At 47.4% G+C, this 24,976-nt stretch overlaps 1 protein-coding gene across 4 annotated transcripts; it reads left to right on the top strand.

The window, feature by feature from the left end:
• Nucleotides 1-156: 156 nt before the first annotated feature.
• On the top strand, nt 157-22,426 carry GGT7 (gamma-glutamyltransferase 7). 4 transcript variants are annotated; one of them, XM_031029597.2, is made up of 15 exons: nt 157-370; nt 6,761-6,996; nt 7,362-7,513; nt 8,739-8,856; nt 9,679-9,746; nt 9,959-10,032; nt 10,343-10,539; nt 12,551-12,638; nt 14,208-14,335; nt 14,503-14,591; nt 16,250-16,399; nt 16,518-16,635; nt 17,328-17,465; nt 18,617-18,709; nt 21,751-22,426. In XM_031029597.2, exons 1-15 carry the CDS (start codon nt 202-204, stop codon nt 21,811-21,813), a joined length of 1,881 nt encoding a protein of 626 aa, XP_030885457.1. In that variant the 5' UTR covers nt 157-201; the 3' UTR covers nt 21,814-22,426. The 4 variants fall into 4 exon arrangements, with proteins under 4 accessions (XP_030885457.1, XP_081689064.1, XP_006727541.1 ...); XM_081832938.1 differs by having other exon boundaries at nt 8,739-8,868; nt 18,617-18,716; nt 21,751-22,424; XM_006727478.3 differs by having other exon boundaries at nt 18,617-18,716; nt 21,751-22,424.
• The last annotated feature ends 2,550 nt before the right edge of the window (nt 22,427-24,976 follow it).

Consider the following 24,976-nt stretch of genomic DNA (forward strand, 5'->3'; position numbering starts at 1 on the left):
GCACACCGCCCACCTGCCGGTCCACTGCAGGCTGACAGCGCTAGGGGGAGGGGTGTTCAGTCAGAGCCCGACGCCCGCGGGGGTTGTGGTGAGGCGCCCCCTCCTGGCGGTCCAGGAGCTCAGGCCCCGCCCTCCACCCACCCCCCTCCCCCGCCGCACCACTTCCGGCAGGCGCTGCGTTGCTGGGGGGCGCGGGTGAGGATGGCGGCGGAGAACGAGGCCAGTCAGGAGAGCGCCCTGGGCGCCTACTCGCCGGTGGACTACATGAGCATCACCAGCTTCCCGAGGCTGCCGGAGGACGAGCCGGCGCCCGCGGCCCCTCTGAGGGGCCGCAAGGACGAGGACGCCTTCCTGGGAGACCCCGATACCGGTGAGGCCCGCTGGCCCGGTCCCTGACCCCTAGGACGTCCCCTGTCCTCCTTCATCTGCGCGGAGCATCACCGCCAGTTTCCATCTCCCTAATTCATCCCCTTCCTCCTGGACCTCTTCCTTCTCCCTTGTCTCCGTTAGTTATCTAGTGGGGATGGAGATGCATTTCTGCCGTAGAGGCTTAGAATGCGACAAGGGAGAACGATGCCAGGAATTGCAGCAGCAGGGGTTGGGGTTACCTCTTGGGAAGAGCCAACTAATAAGGAAGGAAGGAATGTTGGAGGGGAGATCCTAAGGAACAGCTGTGATCACCCAGAAGAGGCCGTCCGTTAGTCACAAAGAATAGGATAGGAGAAACCAAGTCAGACTGCAGCAGGATGGGTAGAGGCTAGGTCTTGAGAAGAACTTCCCCATAGCCAAGGATTGTGGGAAGGAGAGACCTTAGGGAGAAGCTGAGAATCTCTTCACGTTCCGGGAGGGATAAAGAGTATGATTTCCGTCTGTCTGTGAGTGGCAGATATTGGGAGACAGGGGGATGGACTGCATGACCTCTCAGAGTCCTTGGGGACCAGAGTGCCTTCACTGCCCTGTGGATTACCTCACCCCTCCTGGAGCCATGGATCAGGCCAGGATGTTAGTAAGGTACCCTGCCCCCTAGGAAGCAGGCTCCAGAATTTTACTGTGTTCTCAACCTTTGAAGGGACTGCAAGGGGTGGGAGTAGGGAGCGGGGAGACAGGGCTTGGGGGAGACCTGAGGGCCAGGAGCTCTCTGAGCATTTCTTCCCTAGGGCTCTCCCTCCTATCCATGTGGCCCAGCTCTATCCTCCTCTCCATTCTTCATCCTCCATCCCCCATCCCTCTTCCTCAACGTCACTTCCTGGCATTAGAGCATCCTTCTCTTCACTCTTCCTCACAGTGCCTGCACTTGAGCCCTCTTCCTTACCAGCCTGGCAGATTCTGCTTCTCTGATCCAGCCTTCTCTAGCTTGGCCCTTCTGTAGCTGTTCCCAGCCTGACAGCCAAAACTCTTTCCCCCTCTACAACTTTCCAGTCATCTGGCCCTTACTAGCAGCCCCTGCCAACCTAATTAGACTGTACCCTACCTGGAGGGAGGAGTAGGGAAGGCTGGGGAGGCTTATGGGCATCAGATATTCAAGCTGCAGATCAAGAATTCTTTTCCAGAGGGAGTAGCCCTGGAATCAGGAGGTAGCAGGGAAAGTAGTGGGAAGATGTGTCCTGGTGGATAACAGCCTGAAACCAGGTCCTTTATTCAGGGATCAGGAATGCTACTTCTGGTTCCAGCACTGTCTTGACTCTCTGTATGACAGCGGGCACATCTATCCTGACCTGGGCCTCAGGTTCCTCTTCCAGCTCAACTAAGAATGCCCATCTCTCCTAACCTAGAGATTGGAAGCCCCTGACATGTTTTCTCCTGGCTCCCTGTAAATGTCTTAGCGTTTATCAAGTTCTGTGATTATTTGAGCAAACTTCATGTCTGTAAACCCTGTGAGAGGGCAGGATTGTGACTGTTTTGTTCACCGTCCTTTCTCCAGCATCCAATACAGTGCTAAGCACTCAATTAAAATTGTTGAATAAATAAATGATGAGAGAGATCTCAGGATGAAAGAATAGCAGGGGAGGGAGTTCTCAAGCCTCAGGGTGTACCTTGGGGAGTTAAGACAGGTTCTGCTCTATTCTGTACAAAAATCCAGCAGGGACCCTTGTCACCTGAGTTTCTGGGAATCTGTACCTTAAGTCACAGTTGTGCACTAATGTTCCAAGGGCCCTTAACATCATACCTATGAAGTCATTTCGATGCTATGTCTCAAAGCACTACTTCTAAGCCCCAAGGCTCCCTTAGCCAGCTGGACTAGCCTATTGGCTAACATGATCTCCTATATTCTCAACCTGGAGGTGCCACTTACTAGCGCTGCCATCCTCTTATCCAGGACCTTGGCTGTGCCCAGCTAGCCTCTAGCCTGCCACTCCCCAGAACCAAGTGCCAAGTACCCCACAGCAGACCCTCTGGAAAACGGTGACCACTCCAAGGTTGGGGAGATTCTTGACTCTCTTCTGAGATCCAAGCCCATGGGTTCCTCTCTGTCCCAGGCATCGGCCTCTAGATGTCCTGCAAGGGCCTTACCTTCAGGATGTACTATGCTGAATTCATCCTCTCATCCCCATACCTGCCCTTCCCCCAATGTCATTCTCAGTTAATGACACTGCCACTCATCCAGTCTGCAAGGTAGAAGCTCAGGAGCTACCCATGACTTCCTTCCTCTTACTTCCAAAGGTGATCAGGTGCTCTCTGTCCTCCTAAGTATCTTGCAATCCATCTCATCATCCCTGCTATCACCACTGGAGACAAAGCCCCCATCCTCTCTTACCTGTATTACCCATAGGCTTCTAGCTACTCCCTGTCCCCTGCCCCACCAACCCCAATCCAACTACCACCCTGAACTTCTGATCATGTTGTTCCTTGGTTCAAAAATCTTTAATGATTCTGCCCTTAAAGGAATAAGCAAGCCAGGGATGACTTCAGTTTCCAGCCAAGATCTCTCTCCTGATCTCTAGACTTGCCAAGTCAACTCTGTTCGGGATTCTTTTGTCATAAACTCAGTTAAAACTGAGCTAATCATAAAAGAGAATTTTATTGGGTAGCATAACTGAAAAATTCAGGGATGTGGGTCCTCAGGCATAGCTAGATCAAGGTACCTAAAAAGGAATTGGCTTTTGTCTTTTGCCTTCCTTTTTATGATCTTCATCTTCAGATAGCCTCTCATTCTGTGGGGGCAAGATGCCCCCAGTAGCAACAGGTTTACACCTTACCATTTTAGCAATCTAGACAGAAAGAAAGCCTTTCTCTTTCCCAATAGTTCCAGCAATAGAACTAAGTTTGAGTCTCATTGACCTGGTGCTGGTCACATACCTGTCGCTGAACCAGTCACTGTAGAGATACCTGTTCTGAAGGGCTAGGCCTGGGCGCCCGGGTGGCTCAGTCCGTTAAGTGTCTGCCTTCAGCTCAGGTCATGATCTCAGGGTCCTGGGATTGAGCCCTGCTTCAGGCTTCCAGCACAGTGGGGAATCTGCTTCTCCCTCTGCCCCTCCCTCCTGCTCCTGCGTGCTTGCTCGCTCTCTCTCTCTCGCAAAAATAAATAAATAAAAATCTAAAAAAAAAAAAAAAAGTGAGGGACTAGGCCTAGGTCCTATACTCAGTCTGGTCAGGAATGAGAGAATGAGAAATGAGAGAGAGGAGATGGTGTTTTGAAATGGAAAATTGACTGGAAATGGCATCCAAGCAGATAAAAATCAGATACATACTAGGCCAGTTGCTTCCAGACAACTCCTGTTGGCGTCCCACAAATTTAGAATTACCAAAATTAAACTCATTATCTTTCTCCCAAAAGACTTGTTTCTTCCAATTCCAAACTAACCTTTTCCCAGTGTCCTATTGTTGCTCTTACATATCAGTAAAATCAATGGTATTATTGCCCTAGTGCTTACACAGTAGGGTACTCAGTAAATATTTTTGTTGAATAAATGAATAACTTAATGATTGACTGATGGAATAAAAAGTCTTGAATAGGTCCAACTCTGATGGAGCCATATCACTTCCCTTCCTGGTCCCTCATAGCTGACTGGAGAAAACAAATTTAAGGACGAGTACCTGGAAGTATCAACTAGAATTAGCTTGTAAGGTTGGTTTTTGAGTATGGAAATGGCTCCTGATGCCTTGTGGAGCATTGGAAAAGAGGGTTTGAGTTGTTTTTTCTTCTGCCATTTATTCGTTTTATGACGTTAAGTGGGCAATTTCCTTTTCCAGCCTCCAGTTTCCTCATCTGTAAAATGAAGAGAATAGGCCTATCTCATAAAGTTATGGGAGCGCTTCGATGAGGGAATGTATGTAAGGTGCTTGGAATATAGTCAACGTCAATAAATATAAGTTCAAAACCATTTCCTGCACTTCTTTTGAAACCTCTAGGGACCAAGGAGGGTTCTGTGCCCGTAGTAGGTATTTAACATGTTTGTTGAATGAATTCCAGTTTTTTTATAGACTGTGTGGTACTGGTGCTGAGGAGTAGAGGCAAGCATGATCAGCTGAGGGAAGCTTCCAGAAGACAAATTTCTTTTTTTAAATAAAAATTTTAAAATAAATTACATGTTTATGATCAAAAAGAAAAAGAAAATGGTGAGGAAAAGTAAAAGTCCTCTTCTCCATTCTTATCTGTGCACAATTTTTCCTCTTTATTTAAAAATATATGTGTTAATTTAGGAGCTCCTGGCTGGCTCAGTCGGTGGAGAGTGCGACTTGATCTCAGAGTTGTGAGTTTGAGCCCCACGTTGGGTGTAGAGATTATTTTAAAAAATAAAATCTTATATATGTATTGACTTTGAAAAAAAAGAAACACATATGGAGTAGAAATTTCAAAGAAGAAATTCTCCTACCCCATCTCATTCCCACCTTCAGTATCTTTCCCCAAAAGTAACCACCATGAATATTTCCTAAAAATTATCTACATATGTATGTGGCTTCTTATTTATACAAAAGAGGGGAGTGTGGATTATGGAGGGCCTTGAATGCCAGGTCAAGGAGCTTGGATTTTTATCATGTTGATATTGATGAACCATGATAGTATTTCAAACAGGAAAATTTAACAATTTTCAGCATTATCCCACAGACTTTTTATTTTTTTTTAAGATTTTTTATTTTTGACAGAGAGAGAGCGTGTACAAGCAGGGGAAGAAGCAGGCAGAGGGAGAGGGAGAAGCAGGTTCCCTGCTGAGCAGGGAGCCCAATGCGGGGCTCGATCCCAGGACCCTGGGATCAGGACCAGAGCTGAAGGCAGACACTTAAACGTCTGAGCCACCCAGGCGCCCCCCACAGACTTTTTAAAGGGGTTATAATCTTAGTGCATAGTAGCAGGTGCTCAAAAATTTTTTATTGATTGAATGAACTTTTTCAAACACATTGTACATACAGCAAAGGTATTAAGGTCAAGGTACCGGGCCATTTCTTTACTGTTCACAAGTACCCAGGACCTTTAAGCCATTTAGATAACTGGTTTCAAGGCTAATATAACCCAGAGGAGGGAAACTATGGGATGGAGGAGGGTCTCAGCCAGGCCAAGACGAAAAAGGAATGGAAATAACTAGAGGGTGCCTGGTAGACATCATCTCATGGAATCCTTATACCCATTTGGCCAGTTAGGGATTAGCTCCAGTATGAGGATGAGGAAAGTGAGGCTCATGACTTGAAGTGATTCATTCATAGTCACCCAACAAGTAAGTGGCTTTGGGGTCTCCCCGTCTCCACTCTTACTGTCCTTAGATTCATTCTTCAGATAGTAGCCAGAGGGATCTTTTTAAAATATAAAACAGATGGCTTCCAGTTCTTGCTTAAAACTCTGAAGTGGCCTCCCATGGTTCCTAGGATTAAATCCAAGCTTCTCAACTAGGCCCACAAGGCCCAGTGCGCCTGGCCTATTCTCCACCTCACTATTCTTTCCCCTTGCTCACTACACCAGAGCCACCCAGGCCTTCTTTTTTTTGTGTTTGTCTTTTTTTCTAATGGACCAAGCTTATTCCTACCTTAGGGCCTGTCGCGCCTGCTGCTCCTTCTTTCTGGAACACTCTACACACTCACCCTTGTTCTACATATGGCTAGCTCCTTCTCATCCCTTAGTTCTCAGCTTAAAAGTCCCCTCCACTGAGAAGCCTTGCCAAATCCCAGCTAAGCAGCCCCCAACACACACCATTATTCTCTATCATTTCATCCTCCTTTTTCTTCATAGCACTTGCTACAAGTTGTAATGATATACTCCTTTGTTTACATGTTTATTTTCTTTTCTTCCATGGGTCTGTGAACCTCATGAGGGCAGAAACTGTCTATTCCTTTCCCCTAGCATCTAGCATAGGGCCAGACCCATGGCAGGCCTTCCATATTTGTCGAGTGAGTGAATGGACAAGCCAGGCAAGGTTGGAAGCCAGGGTCTGTCCATTCAGTTTATGTAGCTACTTTCTTGCACAGAAGGCTGGGCCCCAGCTGGGGCAGGATCTGATTTCTAGGGAGGGCCCAAACCCCCCTCCACTCCAGGAAGTGTTTGCCCTGGGTCCTAGGTCCTGAGTGGGTCTCAGGTCTCAGGAAGTTGAGCATAGGGGCCAGGCATCCAGCCCCCTGCCGCCCAGCCCAGCTGCGGGTCCCTGTCTCTACCCAGCCAGGACTGCCACCGTCCCCGTCCTGGGGTGCGTTGGGGAGACACCAAAGGGCGAGCAGTACTGTCTAGTGGGGTTTGCTTACCGGGGGCGGGGAGAAGGGGGAAGCCGAACAACCCCGCCTGGAGGGCGGGCAGGGCCGGGTAAGGTGCCCAGACCCACCTGGCTGCCGCCCGCAGACCCGGACTCCTTCCTGAAGTCTGCGAGGCTGCAGCGGCTGCCGTCCACGTCATCGGAGATGGGCAGCCAGGACGGGTCGCCGCTGCGGGAGACGCGCAAGGACCCGTTCTCCGCGGCAGCGGCCGAGTGCTCCTGCCGCCAGGACGGACTCACAGTCATTGTCACAGCCTGCCTCACTTTTGCCACCGGTGTCACTGTGGCGCTCGTCATGCAGATTTACTTCGGAGACCCTCAGGTGAGGGGGTTGGGAGGGGACAGAAGGAGGAAACGAGAAGAGGGAGTGGGGAAGCGCTTGCGGAGACCGCGGGAATTGAATTGCGACTGGCTGAGTGGGGGAGGGGGCCAGCAAATGGAAAGGGGAGAGGACAGTGAGACGGCAGAAGAAGGTCCCAAAGGGAGGAGCTCAGGGTGTGAACGGGACAGAGCAAGGAAGGGACCTGATCAGGTAAGAGGCACTGGAGGCAATATAGGAAGAGTCATAGGGGACAAGAAGGCGGGGCTCCCACCCCCAACACCTGTGGAGGTTCTGGGGTTGGTGGAGGTGCCTTAAGGAGGCAGGGGTCTCCTACTGCCCCCACCTAGTCCCCTTTCCCTTCCCAGATCTTTCACCAGGGTGCCGTGGTGACTGATGCCGCCCATTGCACATCTCTGGGCATCGAGGTGCTCAGTAAACAGGGATCTTCTGTGGATGCCGCTGTGGCAGCCGCCCTGTGTTTGGGGATCGTGGCTCCACACAGTTCTGGCCTTGGCGGGTAAGGCGCTCCTAGCTGTGGAGGCTGGGGTCCCCCAGGCCTACTTCTGTGTCCTGGTCTGTAGGCCTCATGTGGGGGTCTTTGAGTTTGACCAGAGGGGTAGCTGGGCCCTAACTCCTTGCATTTGTCTTTCTACACCCAATTTTACCCCCTTCTCCTGACATGGAGTCAGAAGAGGTGTTTTCACAAGCTTTTTTTTTGAAACTGGGTAAAGGCTTTTATAAACTATAAAGTAAGGTGCACAGGTGGGGGTATACTGTCACTAATTAAGGCAGGAATACTTTAACTTTTAGGGTTTACAAATCCTTAAAACAAATCCTGTTGAGCGTGATGAAAGCTATGGACCCTCTATCCTCCAGAAATACACCACAGGCTGAGAACTCTTACAACAGAGATTATAAACTGGCCACCCATAGGCCATACCCAGCACAACAGATTAGTTTGGTTTCCACAGTTAGATTTTTTAAAAATTTGTTTGCTGTTGTTAAAAAGTTGAGAATTTTCATAAAAATGCAGATTTTCAATATCTCTCCAACAATCAGAAGACCTGGTAACACTGGGCCCACATTCCCACATGGCTGCGATTATCTGAATAGCATGACGGAACTTGTGCTGTCCACTTGGCCATAGTTCCTACCACTCCCTATTGTTTATCTGGCATGCTTTCCTATTATATCACTTGGCTGCAGGCCAACCATCTCAGATGCAACTCCCATTTTAGATGGAAACAAGCCACAGAAAAGGAACAAGCTGACAAAGTCCGTATCTTGGCTCCTGCAAGACCAGCCCTGCAGGCCCTACCAAAGAAATTCCTCTTTTGGTCGTATACAGTCCATCCTTACATAACTCAGTCCTGGGAGAGGGAGCCAGGGCATACCATGGAGGCAGGTGCAGGAAGCTGGCAGGGGTCCAGCTGTGGTCTAAGGTGGGGGCAGGAGGTAGAACATCTTGCTCTTCCAGTCTCTGGGTTTTCCCTAATCAGGGATTAAAATCTCCAGTAACAGCCTAGAAGAGGTCCATGGTCTCTGGGTCCCCAACCCCCTTGATTTCATTCCTCACCCTCATACAGTGGCTGAGTCTCTGAATCCCTGCTAGAGGGGGCTCAGACATCTGACTCCTGTGACAAACTTAGCCTATGGCCATCACCATTGGGGATGAAAGGGTGGCAGGTTAATTGTTTAGAGGGGTAGTAGCTTATCAACCTCCCCTTCTGTGTCTCTCCCAGTGGGGGCGTGATGCTGGTACATGACATCCGACGAAATGAGAGCCACCTAATTGATTTCCGGGAGTCTGCACCAGGGGCCCTCAGGGAAGAGGCCCTGCAGAGATCCTGGGAAACCAAGGTGGGGACCCTGGTGAGAAGCGAGAGTCCAGGGGTGGTCTCCCTTCACTACCCTTCTGCTAACCCAAACATTACTTTGCTGAGTAATTATTATGGAAGTAAGGAAAAGAGTGAAGCAGGATGCGCTTAAAGCTATGAAGGAGATAGGCAGCCCCCCAAATAAAATAATGAACCAAAAGATCTGTATGGTTGATAACAGGCAATATAGTAACACCTTACTTCTGGAAGCCTGAGCAGCCTGAGAGGTTGCAAATTTCCTGCACTATAACTCACACATCTCATTCAAAGCCGGTTGGCTATAACTTTCCCAGCACACAACATACTGGAAAATTAAAGAGGAACTGCAAAAGGCAAATGCATTATCCACTGAGAGCAAGGGAGGAAATAGAATAACTTGGAAAAATAGATATTTGGTGTGGTGACAAAAGCCAAACACATGCCTGAGTTATCACAGCTGAGTAATGATGGTGTGATCATGGAATGGTTAAATGAAAGTCCATTGTCCATTATTTTAAAGCGCAGGAATAGATGTAATCCAATGTAGACAGGTTTCCATCTAAATTGGTTACGTCTTGGCTCTTAAAGGGGTTTGCTTAATTTATAAATCCCTCAACTATGATAGATAAAGGAAGCCTTTCTGTAAGTCAGAGAAATGGGAGGGATGCCTGCTTGGGGAGAGCTTGTCCCTCCTCTGGGATACTTGGCCTGTGTCTTTCCCCTGTGCCAGCCCCCATCCCTGGCTTGGGGCTCTGCGGAGTTCAGCCCAGCCCCCCCCTTCCAGTGACCTGGTCTCCTCTCTCCCTCGCCTGCCCGCCTCGCCCAGCCTGGGCTCTTGGTGGGGGTCCCCGGAATGGTGAAGGGGCTACATGAAGCTCACCAGCTCTATGGCAGGTAAAGACCCTCCCCCGGGGGACGACGGGCCCCTGCCTGCATCTCTCCTTGGGTGGCCTTCTCCTACCTTCCTGGATTCTTTCCTTCCCAACTCCCCCTCCTAATATCCCCTTCCCTTGCCAGGACTCTCCTTCCCAGGAACCCCCATTCCCCCAGGACCCCTCCTCCTCCCCCCAGGATCTCCTCCACCCCCTGCTCTCCGGCCCCCTCAGGCTGCCATGGTCCCAAGTCCTGGCCTTCGCAGCAGCTGTGGCCCAAGATGGCTTCAACGTGACCCATGATCTAGGTCAGTGGGGCCTGGGGGTGGGGAGAAAGGCATGAGGTTGATGGGAAGGGGAGAGGAAACCTCTGAGATTTGGGGCCCAAGCCAGAAAACACCTCTCTTCCATTTGCTCCTTTAGCTCCCTCCCCACCCATCCTACCCTCATAGGGATGCAGCCTCAAATGAGGGGACCTGGGAAGGGCCCATATATCCCCCCTTCCTCCCCCATAACAGGCTCCTGGTAGGGAGGGCAGAGCTCTTAGGGCCAGCCACTCAGCCACCTCACCTATGGCGCATCTCAGCCCCCTGCCCAGCCTCCTGTCCCTGCTTGCAGCCCGTGCCCTTGCCGAACAGCCTCCGCCCAATGCATCTGAGCGTTTCCGTGAGACATTCCTGCCATTGGGCCACCCGCCACTACCTGGCTCACTGCTGCGTCGCCCTGACCTGGCCGCAGTGCTGGATGTACTGGGCACCTCCGGCCCCGCCGCCTTCTACGCAGGAGGCAATCTCACACTGGAGATGGTGGCCGAGGTGAGCACTTGGGGAGCCCCCCCTGCCCTGAAGGACCCTACTGCAGGGATGTCTTCTTCCCTTTCCTTCCCTCTCTGCTTTCTTTCTATGTAAATTTACTGATGATTCCATTTACTTAAGATTCTCTAATCGACAAAACTAACTTCTAGTGGTAGGAATCAGATCAGTGGTTGTTTGGGATGGGGGCAGTTGATGGGATGCAGCACAAAGAACCCCCTGGGATGATGGAACTGTTCTGTCTTGACTGAGAGAGGTGCCCTTGGGCCCCCCAGGGCTGGTGCCAACCTGTGCAGAGTCTTGACCTGTCCCTCCCAGTCCTGGCAGAGACCCAGGATCAGCCTCAGCTTTCCCAAGCCCACAATCCCACCCTACTCTTGGGTTTTCTAGGGATGGAGGGAAACCCCTCCTTCACTGATGACTGTCAGGACTGGGGATGTTGACACAAGGGCTTACCAACCAACCCCAAAGACTCTTAGTCTGAGGTAGTAATGGGTTCTGAGAACTGTTGTCAGTAATTCAAAACTCCTAAGGGAAAATTATGTTCAAGGTAAGGATACAGAAACCAACTCTGTGATTCTCTCATCTGTACCATTGGGGTGATATATGTATCTCTGCCATATGGTTGTGGGAATTGAACTGGTCCATCATTCAGACTACATTCAGAGTGCCTGTTCTTTGTCAGACCCTGTACTGGGCACTGGAAGTATGGCTATGTGATGGACTTAACTGGGAAGTCCGGCAGAGTACTGGCTGTAGGTCTGCTGTGCCCAGAACTCCATCCACACACTTTCTTCTGTTTGAATTCACTCTCTATCAGATCCTTTCCACACCTGCTCCCCACTGGCCATTCTTCCAGCAAACCATCCCAGAAAAAGAACATTTCTCATTCCAATAGTTACAGCAAAAGCCTCCAGGTCATGTCTCATCAGCCTGTCATAGGTCTCATGACTATTCCCAAACCAATCACTGGCATGGAAAAGGAATGTTCTGATTAGCCAGCCACACCTGGATCTTCTGGAGAAGGGGATGAAGGAGACTCTAACAAAGATTATCTGAGCTTTAAAAGAAAAAAAAAAACCCAAAGTTGAATTCATAAAATTGACCAACAAAGGAAAACACACGAGCCAAGAAGTTCAGTGTGTAGTTCACTGAGGGTGGATTAGAAGTCAGGGGTTTCAAGTACTAAAAAGTAACAACAACAAAAAAAAAGAGAGATAGAGGGAAGGGAGAGAGAGAGAGAGAGGATTCCTAGTGGTTATGCTAATTTAGGAATGAAAATTACCGTGCTGGAAAGGATGAGTCCATGGGTTTGTACAAAATCGGTTCATTCGTCAACAGAGTGCTTGGTTACATCAAATGAGGGTCAATCCTACCAGGATCATCCAGAGTTCATGGTTTGGGAGTGGCTTTAGTTAATCGTAGTGAAATGAAGAATCCAGTTTTGATATCTTATAGGCAAATTCTACTGTAGGTAGAAAATATTCCTTTTTTTTTTTTCAAGTAATCTCTATGCCCAACGTGGGGCTTGAACTCAGGACCCCAAGATCAAGAGTTGCATGCTGTACCTACTGAGCCAGCCAGGCATCCCAGAAAATGTTCCTTTTACATAGGCAGAGAAGGTAGTATGTTGAAGGCCAAGGAGTCATGAGTTCAGAAACTGTAGGTCACTCAGGGTGGCTGTAAAGAGCTCACTGGGGAATAGCAGGACATGAGGTAGGAGAGGTGGGCAGGGGCCAGATCACAAAGGGACTTGGATGCCAATCTAAGGAGGTCATTCAAAGAATTTCTGATACATAGCAGGTGCTCATTGTTAGTGCTTTTTCCCCTTCCTTTTTCCCAGGGTACCCAGGGCTAACGGGTCCTTAAAGGCTGTGGTGGAAATTGCAGAAGGCACAAAAATTATAAATATCAAGTCTGTCTTTGATTCAACCATATACCATAGGCCAAGCCCACATGCTCACAGTGTGGTGTGTGGCTCACATTTGTGGTGGGGTCATTCTCTCCCCTGCAGGCCCAGCACGCAGGGGGTGTCATAACTGAGGAGGACTTCAGCAATTACAGTGCCCTCGTGGAGAATCCTGTGTGTGGCGTGTACAGAGGTGACCTCTCTCCCAGCTCTCAGGGTCCCTGCTCAGGAGAAGCCTCCCAGTCCATGGCCACCTCCTTTTGGCCTAGAGACTCCTCCCCATTTTTCAGGAGAGAAACTGAGGCAGTGAGCTGCCTGGGCAGCCAACTGTTGAAGCAAGCCAGAGCCAGCCCATCTTTTGAAATAGTCATGGGGTCAGTTACCCCAAGTATTTAGGATAGGAGGAGGGAGGTCTGGTCAAAGGCTCAGGCCTGGAAGTTGGGGTTCTGGCCATAGGTTTTCTTGATTTGGGTTCTATGTTGCTTTAGCTCCACTCTCACTGCCCTGTACTTCCTTAGAAGAATTCATAAGACCAGAGTTCATCTAGCTTCATATTGAACAAACTTTTCAAGACAATTATAGACCTGTCCCCTCATTGTGTCAAAAGAAAACTGAGGCCCAGGGATGGAATGGAACTTAACCTATCAAACTCAAACCAGCGAGGAGCCCAGAAAGCTAAGCTTATGACATGGGTGAAGTCCATGTTTGCTGAACCCAAAGTGGTGGGTTCCTGGGTCCCTCGGAAGGTTCTCAGGTTCTTGGGTCCTTTCCTCTCTAGGAGGTCTGGATCACCTCAAGCCCCAGGTCAGGTCGCCTCTGAGTTCAGGTTTCCAGGCCTCAACCTCTAGCCTGATTCTTCTACCAGAAGTGATGGTATATGGAGCAGAGGAAGAGCATAGTTTTGGAGCCAGGAAGACCTGGGTTTGAGTACCAGCTGCCCCATTCACCTTGAACAAGTCACTTCCCACTCTGAGCTGTGGTTCCCTCCTGAAAATGGAGATAATGTTAGTGCCTACCTCTCAGGGCCCCCGTGAAGATTTGAGGAGATGATGTTGGAAGCTGCCCTGATCAAAGTGGACACTGAATGCTTATTTGATCTTACATTTCTCCTCCTCAGCCTGGTTCTCTTGGCAATGCCAGCACTTTGAGTGCGCCGGGTTCCCCCTGTCTCCTATAAACTTGGACCAGCCGCCTCTCTGTGCCTCAGTTTCCTCACCTGTAAAATAAGGATGATAACATTACCCATTGTGAGGATTAAATGAGTTAATCAGTTACTGTCAATGTTATTTGTCAGGTATTATCATTATTCTTTCAATGTCCAAACATCTAATAATAGGGGCCTCAAATAGGAAGGGGAGGTTGTTGCTCCCAAGAAGTTTTGGGGGTAGTGGGACCATCAGGGGCCCTGAATAGTATCCTGGCCTGTAGGAGGAGCTAAAAGGAGACACGTGGTGGACCAGGAATCTGGACATCTGGACACCTGTCCCTGTGCTGCCTACAAAGTGACTCTGGACAGACTACAGTCCTCTTGGACCTTAGTTTCCTTGTGCAGAAGAGGAAACTGAAGGCCAGTTGTTCTGGATTGGAGTCCTGGCCCTGCCCTTGACTTGCCATGTGAACTTGTGTGGGTCCCTTTGCCTCTCAGGGCAGTTTGCCTGTCTGATGAGGGGTCAGTGCAGTAGTCTCAGTCTATGTGATGGTGGGATGTGGAGATGTTTTGACCCCACCCCTGCCATCTAGTCATTTCTTTTTTTTTTCCCAGGCCACCTGGTTCTCAGTCCCCCACCCCCGCATACGGGTCCTGCCCTCATCAGTGCTCTCAACATCCTTGAAGGCTTCAATCTCACCACGCTCGTGTCCCGGGAACAAGCTCTTCACTGGGTGGCAGAGGCAAGGCCGACCCCTCCACCCTGCCCTGGGTCTTGGTACACTGGGAGTGGGGGGATGGGGTATTGCCATGGGGCAGGACTAACCTCCAAGTTTTCTCACATGAGGATCAATAGCGTGGGTGCTGGGAGGAGCCTGGCAGCCTCTTCCACACCCCTGTACATTTTCAGACTCTGAAGATCGCATTAGCCCTGGCCAGCAGACTGGGAGATCCTGTCTACGATTCCACCATCACTGAGAGCATGGATGACATGCTCAGGTGGGTCCCAGGGCAGGACCCTAAGGGTGGCAGAGGTGGTAGTGGGTGTGAGGAAAGGATCAGATGAAAAGCAGCTGGTAGAGCAATAAGACCTGGAGTCCCAAGTCAATTTCAGCTCAGCTCCAACTCAGTATTACACTGGTTACTTTTCCCAGTACCTACCTCAATTTCCCCATTTGTATGATGAGTTAGTCTGCATCATTTGGCTCTCAAAACTTTCTGACCCTAGCGGAGCACATATCTGGGCCCACCTGTGTCCCCTTTTTAGTGGAAAAAGAAAGCCTAAGAACAATGAAAAGTCCCCAAGCAAATACCTGAGGTGATGGGGATTTTGACTATAATGTCTCCACATTAGCAACATAACATTGTAGTAAGACTGTGGGCTCTGGTCAGACTGACTCAGTTCAAATCCCAGCTTCACCATTCACTAGCTGTGCAGCATTGGGCAAGTCACTTAAATTCTGTCTGTTTCTACAAGGGGGCCTGACAATAATGGTGCCAGCCTCATGAGGTTGAGGTAAGGACTAAATAAGGTCATACATGCGAAGCACTTAGCACACTGTGTGGCATATAATAAATATTCAACAGATAGTATTAGTAATTGGCAATAGGGGTGGGTAAGAATGGTTGCTATTTAATCGCTACTCTGATTGACTGAAAGGCTAGCTAAGGGAAAAATCAGAAGCCAAAAATATAGTTAGCGTAAATTTGTAGTATTACTCAAGCAACTCTATGAATTAAGTTGAAAACAATGAGACTAAAGTGAATAGCTTATAATTAAAAAGCAAAAAGAGCAACAACCAAAAACAGTAAGCAGTTCAAGACCACAAGGATGAGGGCTAAAAACAAAGCCTCTGTTCCCCCACCCAATCCACTTGAAACAAAGCCCTCTGTACCTCTTCTGTGTGGCCTCCAGCCTTTATGGTTGAAAACGGAATGAAAGTCTTCAGTAATCCTTGGTAACTTGTCACTCTAATCAACTAGAAGCACCAAACTAACAGTCATTAAGTAAGAAACCCTCGGCCAAACTTTAAAAAGTCTGGAGAATTACATGTTGTTTTCAATTTAGCTCTAAAACACACACACACACACACACACACACACACACACACCCCTATATTAAATTCATCTAAATAATTCTTCCAATATATAGTTATTAAGGGCTTACTGTGTGCCAAGTCTTCCTGTGCCTTGAAAAAAAAATTCTAATAGTAACTAAAGATCCCTGTATACAAAACCCTCCTCTGACTAAACTCTTCATAAAACTTCAGTTCAAAACGACAAACATTAGATTAAATAGTTTGTTCATTCAAAACAAATATTATCTGAGCATCCACTATGCCCCAGGTACTTTCAAAGAGAAGATTAAGTGAGTAAATAAAGTCGAGTAACTAAAAGACTCTTGATTTAAGCACTAAATAAAAGTTGGCTCTAAAAGGGAATCTGGATAACACCTAAATGAACTCAGTCAGTTCAACAACGATTTCCTGGATATTTCCCATATGCTCGGAATGAGAGATTCTGCTCTCATGGACCTGAGAGTCCAATGGGGGAGGCAGACATTAATCAAATCATTGCACAAACAGGCATCACAGTGTGGTAGGTGGGGTGTAACGAGAGCCTGCTATGTATTAATCTCCTACCCCTTGTCTTTTCAGCAAGGTAGAAGCCGCCTACCTCCGGGGCCACATCAATGACTCCCAGGCGGCCCCTGCCCCACTGCTGCCCGTCTACGAGCTGGATGGGGCTCCCACAGCTGCTCAGGTGCTGATCATGGGCCCTGATGACTTCATTGTGGCCATGGTCAGGTATGCCAGCTCAGACGAAGAACCTGGCACTGGGGATCATCTGGACCAGGAAGAGGTGGGGGCCAGATGGGAATGAGGGTGACCTCAGGGCTCACCTGGCTCCAACCTCTACCCCCAGCTCCCTGAACCGGCCTTTTGGCAGTGGCCTCATCACTCCCTCGGGGATCCTGCTCAACAGCCAGATGCTAGACTTCTCCTGGCCCAACAGGACTGCTAACCACTCTGCACCCAGCCTGGTAGGGCCTTGCTTCCCTCCTCCCCTGGGGACCTTGAGGCTAGGTAGGAGGTACAGCAGTATGGCTGCCCCTCCCTCCCTACTTCCTCTAGGAACTTCTGGTATAAGAAAAGAAGCCTAAACAAGGTGTCCACTTCACCCCCAGCCTAAGTCTGGGGCTTGGAGCTTGGTGGGCCTGAAGAAACCTCATCCCATTCTGTGTCTGTCTCACTACGTGAGCTGGGGAAAGTCTTGCCCCCTCTCTTGGCCTCAGTTCCTTCACCTGTACAATAAGGATATTAGCCCTCATTTGATGCTTTGGCACTTTTCAGCACAATGGTCTACGATTGTGTAATGCTGAGCTGATGGGGTCAGCCCTCTTGTTGGTCAAAGGAAGAAGGAGATAGGAATTATGGTCTATTTGGAGGCCAGTACTCTTACTCTCTGCATCCTGAGGCCCTGCCAGGACAATGAGAGAGATGACCAGGGTAGAGATTATCCTGTTCTTCCCTTTAGCCATCTGTCTTGGCTTGGTCCCCTCCCCTTCCACCCATGGTGGCCCCATAGCAACTCAGTGGGTCCACTATCCACCCCAGTTATCCAGGGACCCTGTCCATTTCATAGACAGCAAACTGTGGCCTGGGAAGGGACCAGTCTCCCATGAAAACCTGCCCCAACTGTTATCCCCCTGTGCTCTCGGTCCTCTGACAACAGGAGAATTCGGTGCAGCCAGGGAAGCGACCACTGTCTTTCCTGCTGCCCACTGTGGTCCGGCCAGCAGAGGGGCTTTGTGGGACCTACCTCGCCCTGGGGGCCAATGGAGCTGCCCGGGGCCTCAGTGGACTGACCCAGGTGAGGTTTCCTCCATGGTAGGCCCTTTGTGGCCAGCAGCCAAGCTGTGGCCTGAACTTTAGATGCCCTCGTGTCTCTGGCTTATTCTCATCCATAGCTCAACAAACATAGGCTGAGGCTGCTTTGTGACAGGCCCATCCTAGGCACTGGGGACATAGGCTGTGCTGAGTTTCTTAGCCAAAATGGAGTCCTGAAGTTCCCTGTCTTCCAGGTTGGATGGAAAATCATGGTTTGGTGGAACTGAGAGGTGATATAGCACCTGGGCTGCCTAAGTCTGTCAACCTCAAGTCCCATGATGCCTCTACTCAGCATCTGAATAGACAAGCAGCCCTCTTTAGGGTCTGATTTTGAAAGGAAGTGCCTACTCTCCAGAATGTCTCACAATAGTTACACGAATGTTTTAAGCACCTGATATATGTGCCAGGCACTTACTTTGGCAGATGGTGAGTTAAGTGGCCTAAGCTTTGGAATCAGACAGCCCTGGGCCCCAGGCCAAGCGCTGCCAATTTTCAACTGTGTGATGTTGGGGAATTCGCTTAACCTCCCTGAACCTGTCTCCTCATCTGTAAAATGGAGACAGTAATAACAGCTAGCCTTTATGGAGTTCTACTAACCGCCAGGCATGGTGTTACATATGCTCACTCTTTTAGCCTTCCCAATATTGGGAGGAATCCTTATTTCCATTTTATATATGAGGAAACTAAAGCCCAAAGAGGTTAAGAAGTTAGGTCCAGTTAAGTAAGAATGGTCAGGCAGTTTGTTTTGAGAGCCTACCCACACTCCTAACCACTAAGCTAAAAGTACCCACCCATACTGTGCCTTAGACTACTCCAGCTATTAACCCTGTCCTGGCCAGGGAGAAGGGAGGCGAGCCCCGGGCCGGATTACAGGAGACTGACTGCCAGTGGTACCTCTTCCTTGGCTCTCTCTAAGCTCTGGAGTGAATTACTTTCCCTTTCTGGCCCTCAGTTTCCCCCTGTATGAAATGGGGATAGTCATTACAGGCCTGCCTGTTTTCCAAGGCTGTTCAGATAATACCCCTAGTGTAAGGGTTCCAAAGAGTAAGAAGTCCGGCCCAGGGATGAGGCCTGCGGAGTCCTGAATCCCCATCTCTGGGGCAGCCCTGACTTCTACCCCTTGGCTGCCCACAGGTTTTACTGAATGTCCTGACCTTGAACCGGAACCTGAGTGACAGCCTGGCCCATGGCCGTCTGCATCCAGACCTGCAGTCCAACCTCCTGCAGGTGGACAGTGAGTGCAGAGCAGAGATCCCCATGGGGTGGGCAAAAAGCTGGGTGGAGAAAGGGGCTCCTCGCAAGGGTGTCCCTGCCTTGACCAGTACAACTCCTGCCAGTGAAAGTTTGATTTCTTCCAACTAATTCCTTTGGGACAGTGAAAGATCTGGGGACTGGAACCAGTTCTGTCATTTCCTGGTTGTGTGGCCTTGGGAAATTCATGTCTCTACTCTGAGCCTCAGTTTTCTAATTTGTAAAATAAGATACACTTGTTCATTCTGCAAACCATTCATTCAGCAGTTTGTATTGAATACCTACTGTGTGCCAGGCATTATTGTAGGTGCTGGGGATACAGCATTTATAGGCAGACAGGAAAATAAATAATCAAAGAAATATAAGAAAGTGAAATAAATACTCTGCAGGCTGACATAAAGGACCAACTCGATGACTAGGGAAGTCTTCTCTTTGGTGACATTTAAGCTGAGATCTGAAGAGTAAGAGGGAGCCCACCGTACAAAGAACTGGGGCGGGTTTTGTAGGCGAAGGGAACAGATGCAAAGAATTCAGGGCAGAAATGGGCTTGGCATGTTTTAGGAGTAGAAAGGAGACCAGGGTGAGTGAGAGTGAGATGAAGGGGCCAGGTCATGGACCCTGTAGATTACAGTGAGAAAATGTGCTTTCCTCTAAGGACAGGGGCTTAATTTTAGACACAACTTAATTTTTGTAAATGGGAAAGTATGGGCAGCTTTGAGGAATTTTTATTATAACAGATGATGTATTATGCAAGTCCAAAGGGGATAGGACATTGAATGAGACATGGTTCTTGCCTACTTGGTATTATGTATTACAAATTTATATGTATTATGCCCAGAGAGGTTATAAATCAGTCAAAAATCAACCCATAAGTGGCGGAATTGAGATTAGAACATATACCTAGCTGACACCAAAGACTCAGTTCTTTACAGCATATCTCCTAGACTGAAGCATGTTAGAAGTCACAGACCTAAATCCTCAGCAGCCACACCCTGTGGTTTGGTTGGTAATACTCTGGATCCTGGATGATGATAATGAGGCTATCCCAACTAATAACTTCTGATCTCTACTGAATGTGAGGCTGTATGCTAAGTTACTTGGGCAGGGGTGGAGGGAGTTGGATTTGGTTCATCCTAGCCCACCCTTGAGGAATTCACAGTTTAAGACAGGAACATGAGGAGTAGAGGCTTGGCGAAGGGAAAGTTCATCCACTGAGGGCTATGGAGGAGGTGACAACTGGCTGGGCCTTGAAGTATGAGCAGGTATTTGGCATGTCCAGAACCCAGAATATTCTGGACGAATGGGCAAAAGCCAGAAAGAATGGCTCAGAAAGCAGCCAGGAGGCCTGCTGGACTAGAGACATTGTTTACTAAACTTCAGAATTTATCCAGCATTTTCACGAATTTTGCCACATTTGCACACCATCTGAACCATTATTTACATATGTGTCTCTGTAAATAGACTTCCTTTTCAATGTAAGTGTATTTTAAAGGTAAATCCCATATCATAATCACAAATGGAAAAGTAGCATCATTTGCCACAAATGAAAGATAAAGACCTATTAAAAAGTCAACTGTTTGTAGGTTTTAGGTGGATATGGTTACCCCAGAAGGCTCTGGGGCCTGCTCTCTCTGTTGAAAAAAGAGGTTAGAAGTGTTAGAGGCCAGACTAAAACTTAGTCCTTGCCATTATCCAAAGAATCGAAAATGAACCATAAAGGAAATACATTTCTGACTCGGTGATTCATTGCTATTCAGTGTTGTATCTTTACCTCAAGAGCTACCCTAAGTTATCCCATCTGCAGACCCAAAGACCAAATCTTTATTGAGGAGCAGTAAGAGGTGAGGTTACAGGGCTTATGGAGGTTCATGGTAAGAAGGATGGACTTTATCCACTTGACTGGAGGTGGGATAGACCTGAAATGTTTTATGTAGGGGAAATGGATTGAAGGGTGGAGAATTTAAGTTGGGGAAACAGAGGCAACTAGGATAAAGGGCCAGGCAAGAAATGGCGAGGGCCTGAACTTATGTAAGAGGGTGGGCATTTCTTCATTCATCCATGTAAAGGCAATGAGGATCAATGGTGAATAAGACAATGTCCTTGCCTTCAAAATGCTTATAATCTAATGGAGAAAGACATAGTAAATAAATGAATAAATAAACAGGTAGCAATAAGTACTTTGAAAGAAAATAAAGCAAGGTAAAGATGACAGGGCTGCCATTTTAGATCGTGGTCAGGGAAGTTCTCCTCGAAGATTGGAATGAAGTAAGGAAGCCAGTTTTGTGACTAGGAGAAGAACATTCCAGACAAATAGAACAGCATGTGCAAAGCCCTGAGGCAGGAGCATGTTTGGCCTAACCTGAGGGACAGCAAGGAGGCTAAAGCAGAGTTAAGGGAGAAAATGGAAGGAAATGAGTGAGGAGAAGAGTTTAGTGAGGCAGTGAGGTCCCAGATGATGTTGTGCCTTAGAGGCCTTGGTAGGAACTTTGGATTTTTCTTCTAAGAGCCGTCAAAGCTGTTGGAAAGCTTTGAGAAGGGGAAGTGAGTGGTCTGACTAATGGCTTAAGGGGATCCCTTTGGCTCTATGTGAATAGGCTGTAAGGAAGCAGGACTGGAACCAGAAAGACCAGTCAGTGGGCTAGGCAGTAATGGCTGCATCCTGGCTATCCTGGCAAGTAATGATGGCAGCTTGGCCTAGGCAGGTGGAGATGAAGAGCCCATAGCCCTTTTTTGCAATATTAAGAGTGAACATATATTATTGATCACATACTATATGCAAGGTTCTGACCTCTGTGCTTTCTGTGATTTATCTCCTTTAATCCCTACAACAACTTCATGTGGTAGGTTCTTACATAATCCCCATTTTATGCATGAGGAGGCTGAGGCTCAGAGAGGTAAAGCAGTTTGCCCAAGGTCATACAGTGGGCATCCAGGACCAGGACTCAGGTCTGACCATGGGACTCCTAACCCGTGCTCTGAACACTCTGAATGTGTATATGTTGGGGGATGGTTTTCAGGTGAGTTCACAGAGGAAGAGATTGAGTTCCTGGAAGCCAGGGGTCACCATGTGGAGAAAGTAGATGTCTTATCCTGGGTCCATGGCAGCCGGAGAACCAACAACTTTATCATTGGTGTGAAGGACCCTCGGAGCCCAGACGCAGCTGGAGCCACCATCCTGTAGAGCAGCGGGGTGGGGCGGGGGTCTCTGCTCCCCCCCCTTTGCATGTTCCTAGAGTCCCTCCTTCTCCCAGGTTTGGTCTCAGGGGGACCCCAGGGATGCCCCAGATCATGGGCCAGACCCTATCCCAGAGTAACTGGAAAATTCTTTAACCAGAGGCCTGTGATGGTGGTGATGATTGTGGTGGTGGTGGTGGTGAGTGTCAGTGTCCACAACCAGGCAGGCAGGACCTTGAGGAGTCAGGCTATCTGTCTGTCTCCTTACCCTCAGCCGTGCTGGCCCTAAGCTTAGGGATGTGTTTGCAAACCCTTCTCAAGGGTCCTCACAACCCCAACATCTCCAGTCTGGCCTGACCTGGACCTTGTCTTCCAGCTCCCTTCTCCTGTCCCTAGCCTCGTTTCTTAAATGACTAGGATTTTTTTAATGGACCATCCTGGGGAGGGGGTGCTCCTCTCTTCCTCCCACCAAGTTGAGGTGGGGACTTGCATCTGGGGGGGGCCCAGGTTGTGGGTAGGGGTGGGGGTGGGGACCAGCTCAGGGGCTTCCATTTGCAAAGGGGAATTAAAGAAAGACTATTGCTTAACCACGGCTCTGGACTGATTTATGTTTGGCTGTGTGGGAGTGGGAGCAAGTGAGGTGGTGCAAAAACAGCCACAGCCATTGGTTTACTATTTGTTTCTTAAATTGGATATTTTGGGTATTTGGGTATCTTGGTTAAGATGTGAAGCTTTCTGATTTGAAAACTTACTACAGGGGTGCCTGGCTGTCTCAGTCGGTACAGCATGCAACTCTTGATCTTGGGGTCATGAGTTCAAGCCCCACATTGGGCCTGAAGCCTACTTATAAATAAACAAACAAACAAATAAATAAATGGGTTTTTTTTAAGTGAAAAAAATGAACATTTACTATAAAGTTACAGTATTCAAAACAGTTTGGTACTGGCATGAGGCTGAACATACCAATGGAATAGAATTGAGAGTCTAGAAATAAACCTATATATCTATGATGAGTTGATTTTTGACAAGAGTGCCAAGATTCAATGGAGAAAGAATAGTCTTTTCAACAGACAGTGCTGGTACAATTGAATATCCACATAAAAAAGAATGAAGTTTGACCTTTACCCCACATCACATACAACTAGTAACTCACAATGGATCAAGACCTAAATATAAGAGCTAAAACTATACAAGTCTTAGAAAGAAACATAGGAGCAAATCCTCATGACTTGGATTTGGCATTGGTTCTTAGATATGACACCAAAAGCACAAGCAACAAAAGAAAAAATAGATAAATTGAAATGCATCAAAACTAAAAACTTTGAGCATTAAAGGATACATCAAGAGGGTAAAAAGACAACCCCCAAAATGAGAGAAATATTTGCAAACATATATCTAATAAGGGTCTAGTACCCAGAATATATAAAGCACGCTTCAGTTCAACAACCTAATTAAAAGTTGGACAAAGAACTTGACTACACATTTTTCTAAAGAAGATATTCAAATGATCAATAAGTCCATGATAAGATGCTCAATATCGTAAGTCACCAGGGAAATTCAGATCAAAACTACAATAAAATAAATGCCACTTCACACTCACTAGGTTGGTTATATTTTTAAAATAATTTTTAAAAGGAAATAAATGTTGGTGAGGATATGGAGAAATTGGAACCTACATATATTGCTAGTGGGAATGTAAAGGTGCAGCTGCTGTGGATAACAGTTGGGCATTTAAAAATTAGAATTATCATATGACCCAGCAATTCCACTCCCAGATATATACCCCAAAGAATTGAAAACAAGTGTTCAAACAAAAACTTGTACATGAATGTTCCTAGCAGCACTATTCACAAAAGGCAAAAGGTGAAAACAACCCAAATGTCCATCAATAGATGAATGGATAAGCAAAATGTGGTATATTCATACAATGGAATATTATTCAGCCATAAAAAGGAATGAAGTACTGATACATGCTACAACAGGAGTGAACCCTGAAAACATTATGCTAAGTGAAAGAAGCCAGACACAAAAGGTCACATATTGTATGATTCCATTTATGTGAAATATCCAGAACACGTGAATTTATAGAGACAGAAGGCAAATTAGTGGTTGTTTAGGGATAGAGGAATGGGGGATTGGGAGGAAGGCAATATTTAAAGGGTACAGATTTTCTTTTTGAAGTGAAAAATTGACTGTGGTGATGGTTGCACCTGTGATTGTACTAAAAAGCATTGGATTGTGTGCTTTAAATGAGTGAATTGTATGGTATGTGCATTCTCTCTCAATAAAGCAGTTTTTAAAAGATAGGATTTGGCAATATCCACTAGAGCTGAACACATGCAAATTCTATGACCCAGCAATCCTGGTCCTAGATATATATATATATCCATATATATATCATGGTCATGATCCCAGCATCCTGGGATTGAGCCCCGCATCAGGCTCCGTGCTCAGCAGGGAGCCTGCTTCTCCCTCTCCCTCTGCCTGCCTGTCTGCCTACTTGTGATCTCTCTCTGTCAAATAAATAAATAAAATCTTTAAAAAATAAAAAAATAAATAGAAAATTGACCTGAAGTGGAAATTCACCATCAGTAGAATGGATAAATTGTGATATATTCAATTAATAAAATGTTATGCAGCAATGAAAAGGACAAACTACAACTATATATTAACAATATAGATGAATCTCAAAAACATAAAATTAAGCGAAAGAACCCAGACTCAAAAGAGTACACTCTCTATGGTTCCATTTATATAAAGTTTAACGTCTGGCATGCCTAATCTATGGAGTTAGAAGTCAGGATACTGTTTACCCTCAGGAGCATGAGTAACAACTGGAAAGGGAGCACTAAGGGGCATTTGTGAAGCTGGCAATGTTCTATTTCTCAATTTAGGTGTTGTGTAGATAAGTGTTGTACACTTTCTGAAAATTCATCAGGAATTACACTTAGGACTTGTGTATCTTTATGTCTTTATATTATACTCTGATAAAAAGTTTTAAAATTTCAGAATATTTTTGAAAACAGGTTTTCAGGTTTTTTTTAAAGATCTTATTTATTTGACAGAGAG

The sequence above is a fragment of the Leptonychotes weddellii genome, chromosome 10 (genome assembly GCF_054177405.1).
Source record: "Leptonychotes weddellii isolate Sample4059 chromosome 10, ASM5417740v2, whole genome shotgun sequence".
NCBI lineage: Eukaryota > Metazoa > Chordata > Mammalia > Carnivora > Phocidae > Leptonychotes > Leptonychotes weddellii.